This window comes from Erinaceus europaeus, chromosome 12, assembly GCF_950295315.1.
Source record: "Erinaceus europaeus chromosome 12, mEriEur2.1, whole genome shotgun sequence".
Classification (NCBI taxonomy): Eukaryota; Metazoa; Chordata; class Mammalia; order Eulipotyphla; family Erinaceidae; genus Erinaceus; species Erinaceus europaeus.
In genome coordinates, this window is record NC_080173.1 from 5662139 (window position 1) to 5690069 (window position 27931).

General features: G+C 44.5%; 1 protein-coding gene across 3 annotated transcripts; it reads left to right on the forward strand.

Moving 5' to 3' along the window:
- Nucleotides 1–5699: 5699 nt before the first annotated feature.
- PRKAR1A (protein kinase cAMP-dependent type I regulatory subunit alpha) lies at nucleotides 5700–27851 on the forward strand. Of its 3 annotated transcripts, none has more exons than XM_016188916.2 (11): nucleotides 5700–5836; nucleotides 9821–10003; nucleotides 17324–17494; nucleotides 18476–18567; nucleotides 18773–18834; nucleotides 21131–21177; nucleotides 22202–22360; nucleotides 22897–22957; nucleotides 23996–24117; nucleotides 25063–25144; nucleotides 25457–27851. In XM_016188916.2, the coding sequence occupies exons 2-11, from the start codon at nucleotides 9827–9829 to the stop codon at nucleotides 25627–25629; spliced, it is 1146 nt and encodes a 381-aa protein (XP_016044402.1). In that variant the 5' UTR covers nucleotides 5700–5836; nucleotides 9821–9826; the 3' UTR covers nucleotides 25630–27851. The 3 variants fall into 3 exon arrangements, with proteins under 3 accessions (XP_016044402.1, XP_060058617.1, XP_060058616.1); XM_060202634.1 differs by lacking the exon at nucleotides 5700–5836 and adding an exon at nucleotides 6126–6280; XM_060202633.1 differs by lacking the exon at nucleotides 5700–5836 and adding an exon at nucleotides 7767–7790.
- Nucleotides 27852–27931: the final 80 nt, after the last annotated feature.

Here is a 27931-nt window from a genome sequence, read left to right on the forward strand (position 1 = left end):
TTCTTCCTCTATATCACCCCTTCCCTCTTATTTTCTGGCTTTCTCTATCCAGTAAATAAATAAAGGTAATAATAATAAAAAAATTTGCCACAATGACAGATGATCCCAAAAGTCAAATACATTTACTAGCTAGTCTGTGACAGACAAGAAGCACGCTTGCCTCAAATGAAGGCCTTCTGTGTCAAGTTGGCATCTACATTCTGCATCTGCAGCCTTAGCCCACCATCTCCCATCTTACCCTTCTTCAGTCTTGAAGAGGGTTTTTATCTGAAAATCCGTGTTCTCTCTGGCCTCTATTGGAAAGGCCAGATAGGATTCACTGAGTCGCGCTATCTCCCAGCATCTCTTCTGAGTGACCTTCCCTGGCCCCTCTGCCTGGGTTGGCTGTCCTTCCAGCCCTCCTCAGAGTTGCCTTCATAAGGAAAACAAATTGTTCTTGCTGGTCTCCTGAGGTTGTGAGCTTTTGAGGTTGGGGCCTAGACTCCTTCATCTTTCCATCTTTGGCTCCCATTGTCTGCTATGATGATTCTCAGGAAACATAGTCTAAGGTTTCTGAACTTGGGTTCCATAAACTGGTGGGTTTCAAGATCTGTGAGGTCTTGAAATAAGATGAAAGATGAATGATGTGTGTGCATTTTTTTTTCCTCTGGGGGAGAAAGCCTACTGTTTTCATCAACTCAAAGGGGACCATGACTAGTAAATTGCTAACATGGATATATTGACAAAAAAAATGTTGATTGTTAGTTTGACAGACTTAAAGAAATGTCTTAATTCTAATTACCGTACTTACAATGTTTGTGTGGGTGATAGGCTCATCTATCTATCATCTATCTAGTTCTTCTTCTTCTTTTTTTTTTAATTTGGTGTTGGGGCATCAAACCGCTGCTAGACCAACATTTTCATTCTTTTATTTCTGATCTCTCTCTCTCTCTGTGTGTGTGTTTGTGTGTGTGTGCAAGACGACAACAGCAAATCTCTGGTAGCTAGCCTGCTGGCACGTCCTTCAAATTCTGGACATGCCAACCTCCACAATCCCATGAGCCAATTCCTTAAAATAAATATCTTTTTATATACATATTCGATTGGCTTTGTTTCTCTGGAGTACCTGATTAATTCAACCCATTCTCTCTCTTGTGCCATTTAGTAGGTTACTTTGGATGAAGGTATTTTTATTTGGAAGAGTCTTGTTTATTAGACTACAGATTGCCACCTTCTGGGTTTCACAGTTAACATTTTCAGTGAACATTCGATGTAAACGCTCCACGCTCTGTTTAGATGAGCATTTGCCAGTAAGAAAAGGGAGGAAGATGTTTGACATTTGGATGCTTGTTGGAATTTGTGTTTGGAATCGTAAGTCTGGGGCCCATACAAACCATCAATAGACTACAGATCACTAGTGGTGGTCCAAAATGTTCCTGGAAATCTGAAATGCATCCCTTAGCCAACAGAAAATTGAACTCTGAACAACACTAAGACTGGAGGACTGAAGGATTCTTCTTCTTTATGTTGACTTTCTTACTCCTGCTTACTGAATGTACAGCTGGTGGTTGTTTTGCTTTAAAATTGGGGTTGTTGTTTCACAAACATTGTAAAAGCAATTAAAGAATTTTGTTGTTAAGGAGGAAAAAAAAAAAAACCTATTACTCCACTATCCTAGAAATGTATTCGGTTGAAATTCTCAAGGACGCAGGCTAAAGAAAAGGTCAGTAGATCTTGGGGCCATACGGTGATGCATTGAGTTGAGTGCACACATTATCCTGTAAAAGGACTGGGATCAAGTCCCCAGGTCCTTACCTGCAGGGAGGAAGTTTCACAGTGAAGCAAGTCTGTCAGGTATCTCTCTGTCTCTTTCCCTCTTTGTTTCCCCCTCCTCTCTCAGTTTCTCTTTGCCCTATAAAATAAAATTAAAAAATCTGAAAAGGTCAACAGACCTTATAATCAGGGCCACAAGATCTCTGGAAAATGGGCAGCCACAGGGAACTGACATGATGTCATTTCTGAAATGTCATTTGCAAGCTGTTCTCTTAGAGGCACGGCGGCACTGAAAGCACATCGGCACCTTTGGAAGCAACTGAAACCATTTGGCTTTTCAGAACAGCTGTCTTAGTGAACTCACCGCAGGCTACTGTCCATTCCTCTTTGTGTCTTTTAAAGCCCCAGCAAATGAGGGTTTGGCAGCTAGAACCAGGTTGAGCTTGACTGACACAGGAAACAGACTCATGGCTGGGCTGGCAACTAAGCGCAACTGAATGGGGACGCTAACTCAGGCCTTAGCGAGGAAGCAGCTGTCACCCAATACATTAGGCTCAATGTCACCAGCTCACTTGTTTCCTGAGTCTACATGTCCAGTCTCAGGAAGGTTAAGAGTGATGTCTGGACACCGTGTAGCTTGGCTTTGGTCTGGTGTGCTCTTTAGAGAAGGAGGGAATAATTTGGACATTTATTTACTGTATCTCACACTGTTCTGGGCACTGTTTTCATATGTATGTTGCACAGGAGAGTGACTAAGAGCTGCCTAGGTGAAAGCCACCAGACTTATGTGGCTTTGGACAAATCTCTGAATATTTCCATGTCTCATTTTCCTTCTGTAACAATCAAACAACAACACTTAGGTCATAGGGCTCTTCTGAAGATGACATTGATTACTATGTGTGAACTTAGACCAGTGCTAAGGACATAAGTGATACGAATGTGTTTTCTGTAACTACCAATTTAATTTGTTCTACTAGTTCATTTGAAAGCAGTCCTAGTCATCCTCCAACTGGTGAGAAAACTGAGGCTCATGGAGATGGTGGCGGCCTAAACCAAACAGATTTATTTGCCATGGTAGTTTCTTCTCAGGACTGGACCTACTCATGGCTAATGAATTTATCTCCTTTCTTACCAGCTCAGGGTTCATTTTATTTTTATTTTATTTTTAAAGATTTCTTTAAAAATTTTAAAAATATTTTTCCCTTTTTGTTGTCCTTATTTTTTATTGTTGTTGTAGTTATTATTGTTGTTGTTACTGATGTCATCGTTGTTAGATAGGACAGAGAGAAATGGAGAGAGGAGGGGAAGACAGAGATGGGGAATGAAAGGTAGACACTTGCAGATCTGCTTCACTGCCTGTGAAGCGGCTCGAACTGGGATCCTTATGCTGGTCCTTGCGCTTTGCGCTGTGTGTACTTAACTCTCTGCACTACCGCCCCACTCAGGGTTCATTTTTTTTTTTTTTAATTCTTTTTTTTTTAATTAAAACTTTTTTTTTTAAATATTTATTTTATTTATTTATTCCCTTTTGTTGCCCTTGTTGTTTTATTGTTGTAGTTATTATTGTTGTTGTCGTTGTTGGATAGGACAGAGAGAAATGGAGAGAGGAGGGGAAGACAGAGAGGAGGAGAGAAAGACACCTGCAGACCTGCTTCACCGCCTGTGAAGCGACTCCCCTGCAGGTGGGGAGCCGGGGTTCGAACCGGGATCCTTACGCCGGTCCTTGTGCTTTGCGCCACCTGCGCTTAGCCCACTGCGCTACAGCCCGACTCCCATCAGGGTTCATTTTATTAGCCCTTCTTAGTAGTGACAGAGGTGAAATCCTCTATGATTGAAGTTGTGTCTGTAACCTTCATTCTGCTCATCCCTGGCACAGGGTCCATGGTCAGTGTGTGTGTTGGGAGGACTAGTATAAGGAGAATCATCTCTCCTTTGGTCCCTCCTGCTGGCTTAATGGTCTTTGTGATGTTACTTGTGCTTTTTCAGACTTCCAGAGAGCAGAGAATAAACTAAACTAAAATAAATGAATACTCTGTGAGCAAAACCCTTATCAGCCTGGTGGATTTAGGGGTGCACTTGGTCTCTGGTGCAGTGCTACCCAATAGAAATATAACAAAAGCCCTATGTTGTAATTGAAAATTATATATTCATTAATGAGAGAAATTAGAACATCACTCTGGCATAATCAATGCCAGGGAATTGAACTCAGAATTTCATGATTGAGAGTCCAATGCTTTATCCACTGCACCACTTCCCCCATCACATATGTAATTCTTTAATTTTTTTTTTTTTTTTACCTCCAGGGCTCAGTGCCTGCACTACACTACAAATCCACTGCTCCTGGAGGCCATTTTTGTTCCCTTGTTGTTATTGTTGTCATTGCTGCTGTTGGACAGGGCAGAGAAATCCAGAAAGGAGGGGAAGACAGAAAGAAGGAGGGAAAGACAGACACCTGCAGCCCTGCTTCACCACTTGTGCAGCGACCCCCCCTTCAGGTGGGGAGCTGCGGGCTCGAACTAGGATTCTTGTGCTGGTCCTTGTGCTTTGTGCCATATGCGCTTAACCTGCTGCGCTACAGAAGTGAACTCTAGACAGTAGAGATTTGTTACAAGGCTGGGGAGATAGCATAATGGCCATGCAAAAGACTTTCATGCCTGAGGCTATGATGTCCCAGGTTCAATCCCCAGCACCACCACAAACCAGAACTGAACACTGTTCTTTCTTTCTTTAAAAATCTTTTTTATTATCTTTATTGATTTATAAGATAGAGACAGCCAGAAATTGAGAGGGAAGGGGGTGAGAGGGAGAGAGACACCCCACTGCCCCCTGTAATTACTTCCTAACAGTTACATTAAAAAAAAACATAGAAAATCAGAGGGAGCTAACATATCCCACATATTTTCTCCAGAACCAATATAAAAATGATTGAGAATTACGTGTATATTTTTCATATCATGTTAAATCCCACGTGTATTTTACGTGTACTGCCAATGAGCTATATGACATGTGTGTATAACAGGTCCCCACCGGGGCAACCCAGGATTTGGATCCTCAGAGGGTCTTCTTTTATTATTATCATTGTTAATTTTTCTTTATTGGAGGGGATTAATGGTTTACAGTAGACAATAAGACACAGTAGTTGGTACATGTGTGCCATTTCTGTTTTCCACAAAACCATCTAACAACCCCCTCACTCCCCTTTCCCCAGTCCTCTCCTCTGCCATCATGTCCCAGGACCTGAAATCTTGTCCCACCCTGGAATCTTTTCCTTTGGTGCAACACACCATTGGTAATCCATCCAAGGGCCTTCTTTGTTCGCTTAGTGACACCATCTTAAACAGTCCTTGTCACTTTCCACGAGCAAGTACTCTGATGTGTGTGTGTGTGTGTGTGTGTGTGTGTGTGTGTGTGTGTGTGTGTGTGTGTGTACAGATGGCAGTACAATGGAAGCCATCCCCTCCAGCCCGCAGCCATCCCCAGGAATGCAGATATTGCGGCCTGGGGAGATTTCTTGTGTGGCCATAGGGGGTTGCCTGTGTCAATTTGTGGAATTCTCCCTATGTGGGCTCAGGTGGTGGTGATGGCGTGTGTGTCGTGGGCTTTTGGAAGGACTCAGCTCGTCCGCTCTCCAGTGTCCAGTCCCGAGGGACGGCGTGGCCTCCAGTGGTGACAGCTGCCCCGGAGCGGAGAGCGGCCCCGGGGAGCCTCGCAGACACCCGGCCGGGCTCAGGTTTCCTGCACCGGATGGCGGCCGGAGCCCCGAGGCTCGCCCCGCGCTGCCCGGGCACAGGATGCCAGGCCGGGCGTGAGCGTCCCCAGCATCCGCCCTCTCTGGGCTCGGGGCCCCTGGGAGCAGCTGGAGTCACCCGGCCCCGGGTCCGAGTCCTCCCCCTGCAGGGACGGCGGGGCGGAGTCGCCCACCTGTCATCCGAGACGGCCCACGTGGGAGGGACAAAAGGCGGAGGCGGCCGGGGGAGGGCGGAGTGCTGGCGCGGAGCACAGGAGGGGAGAGGAGGCCGGAGCTGCGCGGGGAGGCTGAGCGGCAGGGCGGATCCAGGGGCTCCGGGCATCCCGAGGAGAGCAGGTGAGCCCGGCAGGTGAACGGGGCTGACGGACACAAGGCTGTCTTCCACAGCCCGGGCGAGGGACACGGATGGCGACTCGGCGAGGAGGAAGAAAAAGGCTTCGGATAAGGGACGAAGGGAAAAAGGATGGAAGGAAAAGCGGGAGCAAGATCTCGGGGTGGGGGTGGGGGTGGGGGTGGGGTGGGGACTTGCTTGGTGGTGGCGGGGAGCGGGGGCGGCACCCGCGCTGCGGGGCCTTTAAGGTTGCCACGGCAACGGTCCTGGCCAGAGCGAGGCTCCTTGACGTCAGTAGTCGAGCGCTGATTGGCTGCGGCGCGGTGGTTTCCGGTGGAGCCGCTGTCGCGGAGCGGAGCCGGGCGGGGAGTGCAGCGCTGGCAGAGGCCGGCTCGTCGCCGCATCGCACCCGCAGCCCCGCGCCCGTAGCCGCCTCGCCCCATCCGCAGGTGAGTGGCGTGGCCGAGGGTGGCCCCGGCGCCGCTCGTTCGGTGTCCGTGTCGCCCCTCGGGAGACCGGGGAGCGATCCAAGATGGCGGCACGCGAGCGCCCTGCAGGCGGCGGCCGCACCCCCTGCGCCTCCGGGCCCCGCAGCCCCGCCGCCCCCGCCGCCCCCGCCGCCCCCGCCGCCCCCGCCGCCCCCGCCGCCCCCGCCGCCCCCGCCGCCCCCGCCGCCCCCGCCGCCCCGCGGCCTCCGCAGCCCCCGCCGCCTCGTAGCCCCGCGGCCCCGCAGCCCCCGCCCCCCGCGCCCCCGCGGCCCCCGCAGTCCCCGCGGCCCCCGCCGCCTCCGCCGCCCCGCGGCCCCCGCAGCCTACGCCGCCCCGCCGCCCCGCCGCCCCGCCGCCCCGCGTCCGCCCCCGCGTCCTCCATTTCCTGGAGGCCGGCCGCCGGGGGCTGCGGGCAGGCGGGTATCCGCCATCGCGGGTGTGCCCCCGCCCCCGGCCTTCTCTCTTCTCTTTTTTCTCTTCTCTTCTCTTTATCGGGGGAGCTGGTGTTTGACGGTCGTCGCCAGTAAGTAGAAGCGTCTGCGCGCGCGGAACACGCCCCGGGTCTCCGCGGAACAGAACCGCCCGCCTCGCCGCCACGTCCGGGGGTCGCCCCACCGCCCTCCTCCTCGCTGCCTGTCTCCTCGCTGCCTCTGTCTCTCTCCTCGCTGTCTCTGTCTCTCTCCTCGCTGTCTCTGTCTCTCTCCTCGCTGTCTCTGTCTCTCTCCTCGCTGTCTCTGTCTCTCTCCTCGCTGTCTCTGTCTCTCTCCTCGCTGTCTCTGTCTCCTCGCTGTCTCTGTCTCCTCGCTGTCTGTCTCTGTCTCCTTGCTGTCTCTGTCTCTCTCTCCTCGCTGTCTCTGTCTCCTCGCTGTCTCTGTCTCTCTCTCCTCGCTGTCTCTGTCTGTCTCCTCGCTGTCTGTCTCCTCGCTGTCTCTGTCTGTCTCCTCGCTGTCTGTCTCCTCGCTGTCTCTGTCTCCTCGCTGTCGCTGTCTCTGTCTCCTCGCTGTCTCTGTCTCTCCCTCCCTCTCTGTCTCTGTCTCCCTCCTCCGCCCCCCCTGCTCAGGTGGGCCGGGCCGGGCCGGGCGAGGCGACGGGCACCCCCAGGCCTCCCCCCTCCTCCCCGGAGTCACCGCGGTCCAGAGGGACCCAGACATGGCGCTGTGCTGCTCTGCGCTGCTGTTTTATCTTTTTGTTTGCTCCCACTCCCCCCCTTCTCCAGCAGAGGAAGGAAAGCTCACACTCGCTCAAGATACCCCCCCACCCCGGAATTGCTCCTGGCTGTCCTGGGGGGGATGCCATCTGAAACCTTTGGATGCTTCCTGGCGTGCAACCGATTTTATTTATGTATTTATGTATTTATTTATTTATTTTTCATTCTGGAGACCAAATTTCAAGAGAAAAGAAAAAAAAAAAAAAAGACCACAAGAGATTTCTTAGGAAGAAGGACAATGCAGTCAGTTCACGTTTGAGAGCAGTTGAGTGATTTTTTTTTTTTTGGGGGGGGAGGTGGGAGGGAGGAGGGAATTTGAAACTGACTCGAACTCCTGAATCTGTGGGCGATTTGACTGACGCCTCGAGCCTCGGAAAGCTGCCTCTCGGGTTTCTCGGGCAGCGCTTTTGGTAAGGTGCTGCTTATGACTAGTGTCATTGCATCCATTTTGTTCCAAGCAAGCAAACACACACACACAAATCCATTTTCACCCCTTAGGGCCCAGTAGTCGTCTCATTTCTGGTCAAAAACCTGGTCTTGGAACACATTATCTGAATATGCATGTTTTATTTATTGATTATTTTTTAATATTTAGTTATTCCCTTTTGTTGCCCTTGTTTTATTACTGTAGTTATTATTGTTGTTATTGGTGTCATCGTTGCTGGATAGGACAGAGAGAAATGGAGAGAGGAGGGGAAGACAGAGGGGGAGAGAAAGACAGACACCTGCAGACCTGCTTCACCGCCTGTGAAGTGACTCCCCTGCAGGTGGGGAACCGGGGGCTCGAACCAGGATCCTTAGGCCGGTCCTTGTGTTTTATGCACCAGGTGCGCTTATCCCGCTGTGCTACCGCCCAACTCATGCCCATGCATGTTGTATTTTTTCCTGAATTACATCTAAATGGTGAAGTGTAAACAGTCTTACTGTTTTGAGGTGACTTTCGGCTAATTGAAATGCAGACATTTCCTACTGATCTGAATTCCTAGTTCATACACTTGACCTGTGTAAATGCACTTTTTTATAAAGCGTTTATTGCTGAGATAATAGCATTATTTTTTCTCCCATGGCCTTTGAAATATGTGCTGGTCATGGGACTGCTCTCACAGTCTGTTAATTAGTGTACAGTTATTGACCTTTATCATGAAAGTTGTCAAAACAAAACGAGCAGCAGGGTAACGCTTCATTTCTCTGCTATTTTTTTTTTCTTCCCTTTTATATTTTTCACCTGTAGTTGTGTGCGCATTTAGTTGGGAAAATCAGATTAGTCTTGATAGCGGTTTGCATGGTGGAGGGCACTCCGATTATCTTAACTTCGTAGTAGTTAGGAATCAGAAGGTAAACAGTCGTGATCTTAAGTCATCAGTCATAAACCATTAGGTTTTTAGTTGTATGATAAACTTACCTGCTCGCTATTTGACTTGTTTTAGTCCTTGTCAGGGTGGTTTGAACCCCCTAGTCTGTTGAATGCAGCTTACTGACTCTCGGAAGCTTGAACCGCAGTGTGCCTTACTGTGCTCCCACCCAGACGAAAGAAAGCCTTGTGCCAGTTTTCTCACGGAATCTTCTGTGGTTTACTTAGCAAGGCGCATAGTCTCTTCCCCGGCGCTCCACTAAAGTGTACCCTAGTACCACTGGTGAAATTTAGGCCTCGAATCTGGTGGGTAGATTTTGCAGTAAAAGGTTGCGTTTAAAACTCACCTGGGGCTCTTTCTGTGTTTTTGAAGTTTGGGTCAGGCTAGTAGCTGGCTAGTCAGATCTTTGCCTTGGTGGTTTGCTGGGTGACATCTGTACTTTCCCTTGGGATAGAAGTTACATGTGGGGAATGTCACAAGTTCCTCATTGCTTACTTGCTTTCACTTAGAGCCTGCTTGTGTGCCCTTGGAATTCTCTGTCCTGTTTACCATTTACACACTTCCCACGTCATGATGACTTCTTTCGCTGACACAGGACTGAATGAAATGGCCCCAAGGGCCTGGCTCCTCGGCAGCAGCCTCTGCAGGGGATAGTGGCTCACACTTCCTCCCAGGAGCTGAGCTGAATGCCTCCTAATGTTGTTGCCTGTGAAGCCTGGGCCCTGCTCCGGAACCTGCAGGAAATACTCTGGGAGAAGGCTACTTCTCCACTTTTTTTTTTAAGCCCTCACTTCCCAATTAAAAAAAACAAAACTCAAATCTATCAAGTGTCATAAAAGGATCCTTGTGACTGACTCAGTTGCCTAATGAAGTTAAATCAACAGCCAGTGGGAGTTTGTTCTTTCTGAATGGTTGACGCAGCTGATGTTTTTATCCTTGCAGGAAACCATGGCGACCGGCAGTAGCGCTGCCTGTGAGGAGGAGCGCAGCCTCCGGGAATGCGAGCTGTATGTCCAGAAGCACAACATCCAGGCTCTGCTCAAAGATTCTATTGTGCAGCTGTGCACTGCTCGGCCTGAGAGACCCATGGCGTTCCTCAGGGAGTACTTTGAGAGACTGGAGAAGGTAAAAAATAAATGCGGGGAGAGACGGCCCTAAACGTGGTTGATACTGCTGTAGAATGTTCCTCATTTGTATCTTTTGGAAGGAAAAGAATTCTGACCAAGTCAGAACTCAAGAATCCAGTTTTGGCAAAGAAACACAGTTATGGGGATTTGTTGTCACTTTAAATTTAGTCTGTAATCAGAATTCATCAGAAAACAGATGTATGTGTTAAGTTTACTTGATTAACACAGGACTTCAGCAGTTCCATGGTAACTCTTAAAATTGATACAAAAAGCTGCATAAAGTAATTGACTAGGGATAATTGATCAGCAGTGTATATGGCAGTTTATGGCAGTTGTGTGAAATGAGAAATTCCACAGGACTTGAAAGCAGTGCTTTTCTTTAACAAAGCAGGTAAACCCAAGACTTGGCTCAGATTTTAAAACCAGTGTAACAAGACATTGGAATCTCGACCAACAATCTAAAACTCTGAATTTGTGAAATCTCATTTATTGTATGTCGGTTGAATTCACTAATCAAGTAGAGACGTCAAGATTAATGGTTATAGGAATTCATGGTTTTGGCCAGGACCTGTTTCCTTTTTTTTTTTTTTTATAATATTTATTTAATATTTATTCCCTTTTGTTGCCCTTGTTGTTTTATTGTTGTAGTTATTATTGTTGTCATCATTGTTGGATAGGACAGAGAGAAATGGAGAGAGGAGGGGAAGACAGAGGGGGAGAGAAAGACAGACACCTGCAGACCTGCTTCACCGCCTGTGAAGTGACTCCCCTGCAGGTGGGGAGCCAGGGGCTTGAACCGGGATCCTTAGCCGGTCCTTGCGCTTTGCGCCACGTGCACTTAACCCGCTGCGCTACTGCCTGACTCCCTTGTTTCCTTTTTAAAAAGAAATCCAGCTTAAAAAATTTTAATATTGGGAGTCGGGTGGTAACGCAGCGTAAGGACCGGCGTAAGGATCCCTGTTCGAGCCCCTGGCTCCCCACCTGCAGGGGAGTCGCTTCACAGGCGGTGAAGCAGGTCTGCAGGTGTCTTATCTTTCTCTCCCCCTCTATGTCTTCCCCTCCTCTCTCCATTTCTCTCTGTCCTAGCCAACAATGATGACATCAATAACCACAACAATGTTAAACAACAAGGGCAACAAAAGGGAAAATAAATAAATATAAAAATTTTTTTAATATCTTTAATTATTGGACAGAACAGTCACAAATTGAGAGGAAGGGGGAGACAGAGAGGGAGACAGACAGCTGTAGCCCTGCTTCACCATTTGTGAAGTTTTCTCCTTGCAGGTGGGGGCTGGGGGGTTGAACCTGTGTCCTTGTGCACTGGAATACGTGCGCTCGACCAGTTGCATTACCACCTGACCCTTGAGCGCCTTTTTTTTTTTTTTAAGAGATTTTATTTATTAATGAGAAAGTTCAGAGGAGTGAGAAAAAACCAGATATCATGCTGATAACATGTGCTGCCAGGAATTGAACTCGGGACATTGAAAATCTAGTGCTTTATCCACTGCCCCAGACCACGTTCCCTCCAGTTTTTACTGCTTGTGTTTCATGATCAGTATGTGTATGTCAGTGGGACTTCAGCATACGGTACATGCTTTGCTTTTTCTTTTTAAAATTCATTTTATTTTTATTATTGGAAAGAAACAGAGAAGTTGAGAAGGGAGGGGAGATAGACACCTGCAGCCCTGCTTCACCAGTCGCGAAGCTTTCCCATGCAGGTGGGAACCAGAGGCTTGAACCCGCATGCAGCCTTGTGTACTGTGATGTGCACACTTACTGAGGGGCGCCACCGCCTGGCCCCCAAGGTACGGCAGAAAGTTGATTTGCATTGAGGACAACGCTTCAGTTTACTTCCTTCAAGGAATGATTGGGAGCGCGGCGGCGAGAGTTGGCGTGGACCGGCCCTTGCTTTGCTGTGGCGGTCCTGGCCACCCCAGATGGGAGGCAGCCTTCGCACTGTGGTGCCTTTTCTTCTTTCCCTTACGTCTGCTTCCGTCAACAACCAGCTAAACAAAACCAAGCAAAACCAAAGAGAAAAAGGACGAATGAGAGTGTAACTCTAAAGGTTTCGAATGTTAGCTACTCGTTTGTGTAACTCAAGAAGAAACCTTTGTAGATTTATGTGTTTCAAAGTCTCAGCATGGTTCATGGTGACTGGGAACCAGCTGGGGCATGTCTTTTAGGTATATAGAATCACTATCTAATTGTAGAGCTATTTGTAATATTTTCTAGTAATTTGGGCGGTTCCTTGACCAGCATAATTTAGCAAAAGAATATGCTTATACCAGGACTTAAAAAATATTTGGATGACTGAGTGATCAGGAAACTCCTACTGTTTTCTTAAAACCCTGTTAGAATTGGTGTTTTAAGTACCATGATTGGAGCAGTTAGCAGCAGCAGCAAGCAAGTAAGCAGTTCCCGTGAAAGTAACCTACTTGTCTTGGAGCTGTAGTAAGTAAGCTCTTACTTAAACAGTTTGTACATAGTGAAACACTGTATGATCCTGAATGACAGGGACATTCCTCATTTTGAAATAAAGTGCGTTCCTGGAGATCGGATTTTGAAATGGGTCACTGTAAGGTGATCCCTCTCCTTTTTGGACACCTGTAGACACCATCAAATGAGGGGATGAAGTTGGTGAGACGCAAGTGTGTGTCTTTTTATAGAGTGTTGAATTTTTGTGCAAGTTCTAAAGCCTGTACTTACCAGCCATGGTCTTGTCTAAGCCCTACCCAAGGGGAGAAGCAAGAAGTCAGTATTAGTTTCTTTGCAGGGGGAGTTTTTAGTGAATGTGTGTTGACTTCTTTAATTTCTTAGAAAAAGTCAACAGTTCAGAACACTTTTTCTTACATTTCTTTGAGTTTTTGTTGACCCACATGCATTTCTTATGCTGTGGTTGTGTAGGTGGACGTTCAGTAGCTCTTCACTGTTAAGCCTGTGTTCAGCGCTGCCCTGCACATTAGGTGTGTTAGGCCTTTAGGTTTGAATGTCCACAGTCAGACATTCTTGGCACTTCTCTGTTTAACCCGCAGGTCATATTTCCAGTACCTTCAACTACTCAGTAAGAAAGAAGTGCACCAAAAAACCAACGGTCGGTCCAGTGAAAGTACCCGCATTTTACTTGAGACTGTCAAGGTTTTTTTTTTGTTTTTTGCTTTTTACCGGAGCACTATTCAGCTCTGGTTTTTGGTGGTGCAGGGGATTGAACCTGGGACGCTGGGAGCCTCAGGCATCAGTCGCTTTGCATAACCATTATGCTGTCTACCCCCTGCCCTTGAGTACTGTTTTATTCACATATATTTATGTGAACAGTGCCAGTCAGATAGGTGAGGGAATTTTAGTAACAATAGCCTTGTCCTTGGAAGCACTTTATATATTTTTTCAGAATTGTTACACATGAAGCTGGTAAAGTAACAACGGCTTTTGGGCATACAATGTGATAATTTAAAAAAAAAAAAAGATTTTTTTTAATTTTTTTATTTCCATCACTGGAGCTTGGTGTCTGCAGAACAATTCCACCATTCCTGTCAGCCATTTTCTTTTTTCTTTCTTTTTTTTTTTGTTCTTTTTTATTAGATATAAAAGAGAGAAATTGAGAGGGGAGAGGAAGACAGTGGGAGAGAGAGAGAGAGACACCTGTAGACCTGCTTCACTACTCATGGAGCTTCCCTCCTTGCAGGTGGAGAACAAGGGCTCCAGTCTCAGGCCTTGCACATGATAACGCACGCAATTATATCATTATATAATTATAATGATAATTAACACACTTAATTGAAAAAATTAAGAAAAACCAGGAGATCCAGAGAAATTAGAAGATCCAGAGAAATTAGAAGATAAACGAATGTGTTGCTTTCCCGAAGGAAAAAATAGAACCAGACATGGTTTCACTATTCATGAAAATCAACACTCTTACTTCCTTAATGATCATCTTTCTCAACTTTTTGCTGCATGTATATAGTTCTTGTAATTTGTCTTGATTTCAAAAATAGGACTGAAAGCCATGTGGGAGGAAAAAAAATACACCTTTTTAATTAAATACTTGGTAAATGCTGTGCCTATTTAGAATTGAGAATTGGCTTAGAAAGATTGAGTCAGATGATCCTATTTTCAGTTAGGCATGATAAATCATTCTTTGCTGTAGACCTAAGAATTTCTATCTTTTTCCAATGTAAAAGTATTCTATTAAGAAATTATAGCTATACAAGCATTTACATAATTGTTACATAAAAGTCTTCTATAGAAGTGTAAGTACCAAATGCTTAAAATATATTACAAAATTATTTTCTGGAAATCATTAACTGTTTACCTAGCATATTCCTCTTTAAAAAAAATTTTTTTTGAGTGACTTAATGTTGGTTTACAAAATTGCAAGGTAACTGGGCAAACTGCCACCTCATTCCCACCCCCAGAGTTCTGTGTCCCTGTTCCCTCCACTGGAAATGACAGTGGTTCTGCCAAGGTCACAGATAGGGGTTGATTATTATTTCTATAACTGTCTGTCTACCTGTCAGTCAGTCTGTCAATCTATTTTTACACTTTTTTTTTTAATGGTCCTGTCTTCACTTTACGGTTCTTTCTTCACTTCATAACTATGCCTGTTAACTACTTGGAAAAGTCTCTGTTTTTTTTTCCCCCTCCTCTCTCTCTGGGTCCTGATGGAATTTGGTTCATTTTCTCCTAAAATTTCTCCTCCTGGAAGTATGGACTAGAATTTGTTATGGAGTGCAGAAGGTGGGAGTTCTGGCTTCTGTCATTGCTTCTTCACTGGACATGGACATTGGCATGTTAATCCATACTCCAGCCTGTTTCTGTCTTTCCCTAGTGGGGCAGGGCTCTGGGAAGGTGGGGTTCCAGGACACATTGGTGAATTTGTCTGCCCAGGGAGGTCAGGAGGGAATCATAGTAGCGTCTGGAACTTGGTGGCCAAAAGACAGTTAAGAGATGAAGCAGGACAAATTGTTTAATAAAAGGAATAGAATTAGGAATAGAGCAGATGAGAATAGGGATTTTAGTTTGGGTAAGCTAGGAAGTCTATTTTAGGTATGTTCCTAGGAGTCTAGGACTTTTAGTAATTTTTGCTTGAGCCTGACAGTTAACATGGAGGTGGACTAAGAATATTGTCTGGGAAGATGGTGTCAGAGTTGAGAATAGAACTAGAAAGCTGGATTAGGGCAGAGAGAAGCTCCCATATCTGAAGAGAATATACAAATATAATCAGACTTTGTCAAATCAGTCTGACCCAGGGCCCAGTATACTCCTGTTTAGCACAGGAGCCTGTGTAACCTCTGAGTCCCTGTCAGTCTGAGCTTGTAGTCCATGGTCTGGGAACATTCTAGGCTGCACTCATTTCAGGACCGGTCTTCCTCAAATGGCAGAGTACACTGACCTAGCCTCCTTTTGGAAAGTGGGGCAGTTCCTACCATTGCTTCTGTATAGTGAATTGAGGGCAAGGTCCTGGAGAGGCCCACAAGAGGGCTTATGATGATGTTCCTGATGGAAGTGACCAGGGATGGTGGAGAGAGGGATCTATTAGAGCCCAGGCTCATATTATCTGTGTGAGAATCCAAAGATTCCCTGCCTCGGGCCCCAGATGATGGGGTGGCCTGGTGGTATTGACCAAAAAGGCCATTCGTTATTAAATGAGCCAGTCTCTTGCTCTTTGCCAGCTTTTCTAGCCACCCCCCTTTAAATATTTATTCCCTTTTGTTGTAGTCATTATTACTATTGATGTTGTCGTTGTTGGATAAGACAGAGAAATGGAGAGAGGAGGAGAAGACAGGGGGGGAGAGAAAGACACCTGCACACCTGCTTCACTGCCTGTGAAGCAACTCCCCTGCAGGTGGGGAGCCGGGGGCTCAAACTGGGGTCCTTACACTGATCCTTGTGCTTAACCCCACTGCGCTACCGCCTGACTCTCTATAGCCCTTTTTTTAATATGACAGGCTTAGACTTTCTCCCAGCTGTTAAAGCATTGGATGTCATTTGCTGTATTAAGTCTTTGGGGTCTGGTCTCAAGTTGGGGAAGAAATAGACCTAGGATTTTTAACCTAGACCTAGGGGTCTAGGTTAACCTTAAGTTTTACTGCATTTACTTGTTTGATGATTCTGATAAAGGTTGTCATAAGACAATAATTGTCTTGATAGATACATTTTTGCCAGAATATTTCTTGGCCAAATGTCTACAGTGTTTATTTTAAAGCTTCTCAAGGGATGACAGTCATGCTGATGCTGTCAGAAATGACTAGGAGATACGTCTTGCTTTCTTTAGTGTAGTTAGTTGAGTAGATAGAGTGGTTGAGGGAAGTGAAAATTTGGGGGTGGGTGAGGGGGGTGTCTAGGCCTAAATGATACACATTTATTTGGAACATTTATGGTATCTTTTTTAGGCCTTTCTACTAGATTGCCAAACTTACTCGGTCCAAGTCTAACCACAGCAGACTATTAAGCACCTTTACTTTGAGGTATATAGTTGCCTGGGAATTTCTTTTTAATGCTTGTAGTAAAAAGAAAATAAAGTATTTCATTTGATTTATATGAATTAAGGCTTAAAAGCAGGTAAGTTTCTTTGTTGTTGTAGTAAAGTGTTGGCCTAGTGAATGCTAGTGAATGCTCCTAGTCCTGCTAAGAGAATGATTGTTAGCTCTGATCTTAATTAGATTCTTGGTTACTGTAATTTCTTTTTTTGCCACCAGGGTTATCACTGGGGCTTGGTACCTGTGTGAAGTGTCCACTACTCGGGGTGGCCAGCCCCCCTTTTTTTTCTTTATTTGATAGGACAGAGAGAAATTGAGAGGTGGAGGGATAGAGAGAGACAGAGAGACACCTGTATTACTTGCTTCACTGCCTGCCAGGCGCCCTCGCCTGCATGTATAGAGCAGGGGCTTGCACCTTGTGTGCTTAACCAGGTATGCCACGGCCAACAATCTGTCAGACACACTTCCATTATTTGTTTATATCAGATTCCAATTGAATGCGACTCCCATGGACTCAGGCCCCTTTCTGTTGGCTTTTATATTCCTTTTGTCTTGCATAAACTTAGCATGATTGATCTAGAAAATACTTAACTGAATTAATGAAAAAACAGTCATCCAGACTTGGAGGGAAAGAGACACCAGAGCATTGCTAGGTTCTGGCTCATGGCGCTGCTAGGAATTGAACCTGAGACCTTGAAGTCTCAGCTATGAAGTTGTTTGCATAACCATTATATTATCTCCCCAGCCCCCAAAACATTTGAAATGACTGAGATGACTGTTGGAATAAAGGACATCAACTTTACATGCTGAAGGTTTTCATTGTGTAAATCTCCAATTGCTTTTAGGAGGAGGCAAAACAGATTCAGAATCTCCAGAAAGCAAGTGTCCGTGCTGACTCCCGGGAGGATGAAATCTCTCCTCCCCCACCCAACCCAGTGGTTAAGGGCCGCCGGCGACGGGGTGCTATCAGCGCTGAAGTCTATACAGAGGAAGACGCAGCATCGTATGTCAGAAAGGTACTTTGGATGCCGGGCATTGGGGATATGTTTCTGGGACTTACATGGTTGTCATCTAGAAAGGACAGATCCTACTCTGTTCTCTTAATTACTTTAAAACTGAGGAGCAGGTTTTGTGTTAGAAATGCGTCCAGAGGAAATAATTAAAAGTGATTAGAAAGCTGAGTCATTGTGGCTGGGGGGTGGTGGTGGTGGTGGTGGCGAGAGGTTCTTACTTGCTGTTTATTTATTTATTTATTTATTTATTTTTATTATTGGTAGAGACAGAAATTGAGAGGAGAGGGGGAGGTAGAGGGAAAGAGACAGAGCTATCTGCAGCCCTGCTTCTGCACTTGGGACGCTTTCCCCTGCAGGTGGGGACCGGGGGCTGATCTCGTGCGCTCTGTAATGTGCGCGCTTAGCTAGGCGCGCCACCGCCTGGCCCCCAGAGGGTCTCTCGTTTCTCGGAAGCAGCAGGCAGTCATAATTTGTTCTTGAGCCATGGTGTCAATTTTTGAGATCTGTAATTCATGTTGCGATTTTTAATCTGTTGTTTGATTCATTCATCCTAATCTGATGTTAGAGCCAGTCCACCACTTCAGATCATGCTATTAGCCAGAAGGGGGGAGAGAACTGTCCTGCCAAAGAGGGTTGCAAAACAAATAGTGTATGAACACAGTCTTAAGAAACAGCTGTCACGGTATTCTTCGTTTTGCCTCAGTAACGACCTTGGTCAAGGTGTTTTGGCTTTGTGTCTTTAGTTGACCGGGAACCAGGTATCAGCCTTTAAATACAGATCTGGCTGTAGGAAGGGTATTAGTATTTATTTGCTCAGCGTTCTGTGGCTCAAAGATAGTACAGCTATGTTGTGTTGAAAATATTTAACCCAAAACAGTCTTGTTTAAATACCACAGCATAGCTTGCCGCTTCATTGAGAGGCATGTTGCGAACATGAAATGTCTTTACTTGTGGAATAGTCAGTTGACCTTCTTTCTTTCCTAGGTCATACCAAAAGATTACAAGACAATGGCTGCTTTGGCCAAAGCTATTGAGAAGAATGTGCTGTTTTCACATCTTGATGACAATGAAAGAAGGTGGGTATAGCTTTTTTGCTCTACTGTCCTTGCAGTGTAACTGTGATCCCAAATTAGTCTTACGGTGATTGTGTCCTACTGCTCTTACTATCCTCATTTCCCTGATGACAGTCTGCTGAAAACTTGGGAGCTTTAGTTCAAAGGTTAGTGTTTGAAAACCGGAGAAGTTTGTGGAATGTGACACAAGACCTTCTCTCTCTTACAGTGATATTTTTGATGCCATGTTTCCAGTTTCCTTTATTGCTGGAGAGACTGTTATTCAGCAAGGTAAGGGCTACTGCTTTGTGGGATGCAATAGCGTGGGAGAGGAGATGAGACTGAAGATACATAGATTTTTCTTTTTAATCTTTATGTATTTATTGAATAGAGCCAGAAACTGAGAGGGAAGGGGGGGTGATAGGGCGAGAGGCAGAGAGACACCTGCAACACTGCTTCACCAATTGTCTGAACTTTCCCCTTGCAAGCAGGGACCAGGGTCTCGAACCCAGGTCCTTGCTCATTGTAATGTGCGCTCAACCAGGTGCGCCACCACCTGGTCCCAATTATATCCCTAAGTTACAAGACAATTTTTTCTTGAAGGATAAACATTTCCCTAACATCTGATACAATTTTGTTGATAGTAATTATTAAAAGAAATCCATATTTTGTATCTTAAATGTTGTATGAAAGTTCAGAATGATTTATTTGTCTCATTTTTATGTTAATTAATATCCACTTATAAGTGAGGAATACACAGAACATGTCAAAATGTAGGCCATGTATTTCTTTTGTTTTTAAACTTTTATTTATTTTCCCTTTTGTTGCCCTTTTTTTATTGTTGTAGTTATTGTTGTTAATTGATGCAGTCTTTGTTGGACAGGACAGAGAGAAATGGAGAGAGGAGGGGAAGACAGAGGGGGGGAGAGAAAGACAGACACCTGCAGACCTGCTTCACCGCCTGTGAAGCGACTCCCCTGCAGGTGGGTAGCCGGGGGCTCGAACTGGTATCCATATGCCAGTCCTTGCACTAGGCCATGTATTTCTAAGGTTCTGTGCATTCTACTGAATTTTACGTTTTTGTTTATGTGAACTCAGATGAATCTAATCTTCTTACTATTCATCTCCATTCCCCCTTACTTACCCAGAACTTCCACGGGTCTTCATGACTATTTGTTTTCCTTCTTAGTGACAGTATGATGCTTTTTTTGTTTTGTTTTGTTTGTTTTGTCTTTTTACCAGATCAACTCTTATAGTGGATCAGGGCATTGAACCTGGGACTTTGGAGCCTCAAGCCTGGAGTGTCTTTGCATAATGACCATTAGGCTATCTACCCCTGCCCCAGTGTGTTTTATTACTGTTAGGATAGTTTTTCTTCTCTTTTCTTTTTTAACTAGACTACTGCTCAGCTCTGTTATCATAGTGCCAGGAATTGAGTCTGGGACCTTGGAGCCTCAGGCATGAAAGTTTGTTGCATATCCACCATGCTATTTTCCCTGACCTAGAGTTCTTATTTATTAACTTAACTGCCACCAGGATTATTGTTGGGGCTGTGTGAATGCACCACTCCCAGTGCTGCATTCCTCTCCTCTCCTCTCCTCTTCTCTCCCCCCCAACTTTCTATTTTATTTGATAGGACAGAGACAAATTGAGAGGGGGTGGGGAAGATAGAGAGGTAGAGAAGAGATAGAACAGACCTGCTTCACTGCTTGAGAAGCTGCCTTCCTACAGGTAGGGAGCAGGGCTTGAATCTGGGGCCTTGTGCATAGTACCATGTGCACTCAGCCAGGTGTGCCACCACTGGCCCCTTTCTTGTTTGTTCTGTGTGGTGGTGTTAATATCTCTGCACACGTGTGACGTTAAGAGATACTTGTCATCATGAGCCGCCAGGTGGTGGCTCACTTGCTGAGTGTACATGGTACTGTGCACAAGGGCACATGTGCAAGGTCCGGGTTGAAGCCTGGTCCTTCCCTGCGGGAGTCAGCTTCACGTGCAGTGAAGCAGTGCTGTAGGTCTCTGTCTCACTTTCTCCCTTTCATCTCAGTTTCTTTCTTCCTTTTCATATTTATTCCCTTTTGTTGCCCTTGTTTTTTATTGTTGTAGTTACTGTCGTCGTTGTTGGATAGGACAGAGAGAAATGGAGAGAGGAGGGGAAGACAGAGGGGGGGAGAGAAAGACAGACACCTGCAGACCTGCTTCACCGCCTGTGAAGTGACTCCTCTGCAGGTGGGGAGCTGGGGGCTCGAACCGGGATCCTTACCCTGGTCCTTGCACTTTGTGCCACATGCGCTTAACCCGCTGTACTATCACCTGACCCCCCCCCCCCAGTTTCTCTTTCTTTATTCAGTAAAGGAATGAGTAAATATATTTTTAAAATATATTTATCATGAGCTTAAAAGATGTGATGCTTTGTGACCTTCAAAATGACTGTAGAACTGTATGAGCAAGTGTATTATTGTATAATACACTTGCTCACACTGCATTACTGTATGATAAATTGATGAGTTGATGAGTGTACATTGTTTGAGTTTCAGTTTGTTTCTTTGATTTGTAATATGTTTTTAACTTTTATACTTGCCTCTTTTAGGTGATGAAGGGGATAACTTCTATGTGATTGATCAAGGAGAGATGGATGTAAGATTTGACAATAGCATAAACGTGGATAAACTTAAGCCAATGTGTTGATATATATACATACATATATAGCCTGTAAAAGTTCCTGAAGGGCTGTTAGAACCCTTTGCCTCTTATCTTATTAATACCTTTACCTTTTGCCATGTGTTTTAATGAGACCCAATTTTAGATGTAGTTTATTTAGCCAGACAAGCAGTGTAAAACTTTGCTAGAGTAGTGGCCAAGGCTTCATGCGTGCTTGGCAGTAAGTTGAGCATAAAGCAGAGTCCAGACCTGGGCGTTAACTGTGCAGCCTGGTGCAGCTGTTGGGTTTTGTAAGTCTTTACATATCAAACGGGAGAATAACACCACTGCTGTCATGGGGTTATTAGGAAAGTTGATGCTGTGTGCCAGTGGGCTAGCACCGCACTTGACATACGTTGGGTTGTTATTAATGTTTCATTCATCTTTTCACCGTTAACTCTTAATGCACTTTTTTTTTTTGGTGGAGACCCATATGCATAATTTCACCGTTGTGGGTCACTTTCATTCAGATAGTGAGAGACTCTGTAACACCAGTTTCCCTATTAGTATCATTTTCATTCAGATACTGAGAGACACTATCACCAGTTTCATTATTTATTTATTTTTTCAGAGCACTGATCAACTCTGGCTTATGCTGGTGCTGGCTTATGATTGAGCCTCTGGCATGAGGGTCTCTTTACGTAGCCATTATACTATTCCCCCTCTCACTTCACTTATATGTAAAGATAGATTTCACTTATTCCATATGAGAGGCAGTAGGTTTTATGTGGGCAGTGAGTTGAGAGAGCATCATTCTGACTCATGCATTGCTAGGGATTGAAATGGCAGCCTCAGGCATGTGAGTCCAGTGTTCTCCGAGTTGAACTATTTCCTTGGATGCCTGAACCCCCCTAATTTAAAAAACAAAGTTTAGAATTAAGAGCCCATGGAAATGAGGGATTTCAATGCTAAGTGTTTCTGTGTAGAGAAAAAGCAATCACTTGATACCATTCTACTTTAGGTTTATGTCAACAACGAGTGGGCAACCAGTGTTGGGGAAGGAGGGAGCTTTGGAGAGCTTGCTCTGATTTATGGGACACCCAGAGCAGCCACTGTCAAAGCAAAGACGAACGTGAAGCTGTGGGGCATTGACCGGGACAGCTATCGACGAATTCTCATGGTAAGGCGCTGCGGTTTATGGGCGGTAGCTTCAGAGTCCAGCCTGTGCAACTCACTGAGTAACATCACCAATTAAAAATGTGAGACTATGTCTTACTTTGAATGATGAAATTAGATTGCATTAAGCCAAATGTAACACTGGCTACACCATTTGAGATAGTGATCTTTTAGAACAAAAGTGACCCAGCAAGGACATAAGGGACAAATTTGGTATAGACATGATGGTCACCCATGTTTGGAAATGTCCTCACTTGTTGAAAGGCACAGCTCCACTTGCTTAATCTTCTCAGCACCACAGACAGCCTGAGAGGCGCTGTTCCTGCTGCACAGTGTTAGAAATAACCAGCTTCTCTAGACCGCATGTGGGTGCTCAGGCAGGCCACTGAAAGAGTAAATGACGAAACTATAGGAACAGCTTGCTGGTGTGGTTCGACTCTTGAAGAGCATTTTTATCCGACTAGAATCCATTATCACATAGCATTTTGTGACAATTCCATATTTTAAACATGTCACCTTTGTTCCTTTTTTTATTTCTAGGGAAGCACACTGAGAAAGCGGAAGATGTACGAGGAGTTCCTTAGTAAAGTGTCGATTTTAGGTGAGCTCTGAAAGGTGGCATGCCGCATCATTAAACCCTGCGTTTGAGCCCTGGCACAACGTGGGAGCACCATAGACGTAGGCACTGAGGGGGTTCATGTGTGGTGGACCAGTGCTGTGGCGTCTCTTTTCTATTGTCCATCAGGTGCATAAGAGTGAGAGGCCCAGGGTGGGGAATCTGCTCAGTGGTTTTGTGCCTATGTGGCAGCCTGAGCTGATGCCCCAGCATGACGTGAGGGGGAAAAAGTGGTAGTTAAACGTAACACAAAATCTGTTGTAGCTTCATAAAAACTACTTTAGGTATTTTAGTTATGTTTCCTCTTCCTAGTACTAGTGAAAAATATGTAATTTTTATTTGACAAAACTGAAGTTTAAGTTGGGAGTAGTTTTCAAGTATGTTGAATTTTCTTCTGTGGTAAACTTCCTAATTAGAAATTCTCGGCCCTGGGAAAAGCTTCTGTTCATTCTGATAGAAAAGCTGAAAGTATCTTTCGACTATTCACACTTGTTCTCTGTGTCTTCTTCTGTCTGTTCCATCTATGAAATTATTGACTTTGGGAAAGTGAGTTTCTAAAGTACAGTTCCTCAGGAAGAGTAGGTGTCAGTTGTTGGGTTTCTCTGAAGAAAATGTCAGATGTTTGCTGAAACAAAGTAAATCTGGTTAATTGGCAACCATTATATTTATCTTATGTGGACTTTGAGACATTGTTACATGTTCTTTAGGAATGGGAATGCTGATTTTCTTAAGTTTAAATTGGCTCTTGGGAACTAAAAGTTCTTTTCTAGTTCTTGTGGGTTTTATGAGTAAATGTAGCTGAGGACTTAAGTAGATAAGTTATCCCATGAAAATTAGGAATAATACAGATGGTAATAAGATCTTACTGGGTGGGACTAAAGGTATTTGAACATGGGTGCCATGCTGAATTGGAGACATCACTGAACTATTGAATGGGCATAGCTGTTTGGTTGAATCTCTTTATGTTTTGAAAGTTTTAGCAATACCAAATAACGCAGAGGGATTCTGACTCTTGCTTTTCAGAGTCTTTGGACAAGTGGGAACGTCTCACAGTAGCTGACGCCCTGGAGCCAGTCCAGTTTGAAGATGGGCAGAAGATTGTGGTGCAAGGAGAACCAGGGGACGAGTTCTTCATTATTCTAGAGGTAAAAAAAAGGGGGGGGGGACTAATTTTGATTGACAGCTTTAGTTTTGGTTTAATTTTTTTGTTTTGTTTTTAAATAAAGAATACTTCATACTTTCACTTAAATTTTATCTTTTACTTTGAAATGCAGTTGCTTGATTTTTTTTTTTTTTTTTTTGGGAGGCCACCATGCTAAGTTAGTTTGAGCCAGAGTTCCTAAGGGCTGTTGCTGAAGTGATAGCTGAATTCAGCCTTTCAGTGTAAGAAGCTCTGATGGCTGTAGACTGTGCCTGTTAAAATCGTGTGTATAGGCTCTTTTACAACCAGGATTAAAGATAATTATTTACATTTTAGAAGGTCTTATTAATATTTCCATAGTCCTGGGAGATAGCTGTGCAGATCCGAATTATAACTTTCTATGAATGTGACTCGGATGCTTGATTGGCTTTATTTAAACCTGGGGTCAAGGGGCATTTTCTGAAAAGGGCTACATGGTAAGCAAGCAGTTTAGGTCTTTAGCCGTCTTCTAACAAGGACTCAGGTTGTTAGTGTAAGAAGTAGCCATCAACACTACGCAGATGAATGTATCTTATTCCTGTAAACTGTGTTTTTTCTTTTCTTTCCTTCCTTCCTTCCTTCCTTCCTTCGTTCCTTCCTTTCTTTCTTTTTAATGAAAACAGGCAAAACGCTTGCAAGGTTTGGCCCTCTGGCTGTAGTTTGCAAAACTCAAGTCTGAACCTTCAAGTACACTGGCTAGCTGAGAAGATCCCTCTTACAGGGGCCCAAATAGGAATTGAGTCTCACGTATTAACACTTTGCTGTCGTTTTTTCTGTCACATCCCAGAGGGTTTTAAAATAACTGCTCGGTGTATTTGTTTTTGCAAAGTGGATAAAAACTGCATAAGACATTTAAAATGTCACTTTGGATCTCTAAATGTTCATTTTGCTTTTGTTGATTGTATTTTAGGGTTCTGCTGCTGTACTACAGCGTCGTTCAGAAAATGAAGAGTTTGTTGAAGTGGGAAGATTGGGACCTTCTGATTATTTTGGTACGTAGATCTTTCTCCTCACGGTAAAGTCAGCACCTCTCAGGCACCTCTTGGTGAGATAGTGTCACCTTTCATGATCTTGTCTTCTCAGTTTTTTTTAGTGTTTTTTCAAGTTCTCAGAGAAGCAATGTTAGGTTTTGAACCTTACCGTGATCTGTCTCTTACCTGTTGCTGTCTTTTAAGAGCAGAGGTAGTCGGACTGTTCTCAAGTTACGCATCCTTTGTTGCTTTGCTAGGAGTAGGCCCATGAGAGGACATTTGGGCAACAGGGAACCGACCTCCTCTCACCTTTGGCTTCTTCGCTTTGTTCAGGTGAAATCGCTCTGCTGATGAATCGTCCTCGTGCTGCCACAGTGGTTGCTCGTGGCCCTTTGAAGTGTGTTAAGCTGGACCGACCTAGATTTGAACGTGTTCTGGGCCCGTGCTCGGATATCCTCAAGCGGAACATCCAGCAGTACAACAGTTTTGTGTCCCTGTCTGTGTGAGACCCGCCTGGTGTGCCCGCCCGCCCTCCCCAGTCCGTGCTCCACTCACGCAGACTGCTTTATTTCCCCCTTACAGCGCCACAGTGGCCACTGGTATCGCAGCTTCTTGTCGGTTTATAGTAAAAGTTGCTTCTGTTGCACCGTTTTTAATTTGGAGCATTAGCTGAATGCTCACAACACAGTTAAATAAATAGAAAGAGTTCTGTGGAGACTTTGCTGTTACTGCTTCTCTCTGTGCAGTGTTAGTACTCAACCTGGGCAGTGTGTGCCATGCTTTCTGGTGGGGACAGATCCCTGCACCAACCAATTACCATAGAGTGATGATGTAACAGTGCAAGATCTTTTTTTCAAGTGATCTGATTTTCCAGTTATAAGCATATTTTAGACTGTGGCCATATATGCTGTATTTCTTTATAGAATAACTGATTTATCGTTAAGCTCTAAGGATTAGGAAAAATGGATGTATATCTTAGTATAGTAGAAAGACATCTGCTTGTATTTAAATTAGATTAAGGGTAGGAAAAAAATGCCCATTTTTGCTAATTACAGATGGGTGTGATCTGTTCAGTGTTTTTTTGTTTGTTTGTTTTAAATCCAGCTAGTTTGCCTGGTTTTGTTTTTTAACTTTATGTTAATGTTTCCTCTCATGTTCTGAAATGTCAGGTGTGGCCATCTGCACCGGCTCACTGAATTTGAAACCAAATCATAGGCTGCATATATTGAGCTAAACTTACCTGCATTTGCCTAAGTCCACAGACTGATTAGACCTTCAGCTAGTGCCAAATACTGATCCTCGGAGGATGCTGACTTGAGATCTTAAGAATCTGAAGGCCGCTCAGATTCTGGGTTGTCAGTGTAGAGCTTGTGGTCACTGTGTAGAGGGCAGGTTACTCCCCCGTGTCCGGCAGAGACCGGCTCCCAGAGATGGCGTCTCCTGGGCAGAGAGTAGCTGGGACACACGTCCTGACAGACACACGTGAAGGTGATGGGTGCTGCTAAAGGGAGAGCTGCCAGCTGGACAGAGTTCGGCATTGGGACTGCTGACACACTGACTGACTGGGGCATGGTGTTTGGGAGGAAGACGTACAAATATATGACCTCCTCCCTCCTTTTTCTGTCAGCTAGACTGTGGCCTGTTGGAAGTGGGGAAGGATGTCAATCTTAAATTGGTGTCAAAGGCCATTCTGCTGAAAAGTTCTGTTTTCCTATTAGCATTTCTTTTCCTGACACCCATCCTCTCTTCTTTTTTTAGTAACCTTGTGTTTTGTGTCCTAAGTCTATTTCAGTATTTCCGAGCTTCTGCAACCTTACGTGTCACATTATTCCACATGCACCAATGATAACCAGCTTATCTTTATTGTTATTTTTTAAAACAAAACTTCAGTTCTGTAATGTTGGCACTTTGATTTTCATTGTGGTTTATATATAATGAAGGGTTGTGTTTGGGAGTGACTGCAAGCTTTTTCCACTGATGGATAACTGGCCTTGATTACTAACCCTTCTCTGTTCTTTCCCAGAGTTGGCTGTGGTAGATGTTTTTCATAGATTCGAACAGTTTCTAGATTGTTAGCTAAGCTTGCAGTCTGGGAAAGAAGTCTTATTTTACATGTTAGTGTGAGATAGAAAGTACCTTACTACACATTTTTTTTTTTAATTTTTCAAAATCTATATTAAATGAGGGTTTTCGGATCTGTTCTTTGTGGTTTTATATTTAAAAATAAAATTACGTTCTCATTAGCTAAAAGCTTAATTTGATCTTTGTTTAAATGCCAAAATTAAATGAGTTTAGAATGCCACATACTTGCACAGTTTCATGTATGTATATAACCAAGTCAATGTATATTCAGACACATTCGATACTTTCTAAGTGCTTTTTGCGCGTAAGTCACTTGGTTCACAGTTTACTCTCTCGTTTTTAACCGAAGAAACTTGATCTAAAAATGATCACGTTTAAAGCTTCTATCTTTGTGCAACCTGAGTATCTGTGAGAAATTGCAAATGGTACAATTTGTCTTTGTTGGTATTCGGGGCTACGAAGGCCTTACTTCTGGGCTTGCTGAGTGTGTTTGTGGGTTTGATGCTCTGGAAGGTCTGGTCGGCCAAAGGATCGTTTTGTATCGTTTCAGTTACTAGTCTGATTATGCTGTGTGTTAATATGCTCATCTTTTTGTTATAGATTGTCTTACTAGTAGGTCAAGTAATAATAAAAAAGGATGAAATAATTTCAATTCATTAATGAATCACTTTTTCTTCCCTTCCTTCTATCCTGGTCCTCTTCTCTGTGGAATTCTCCTAATTTGGT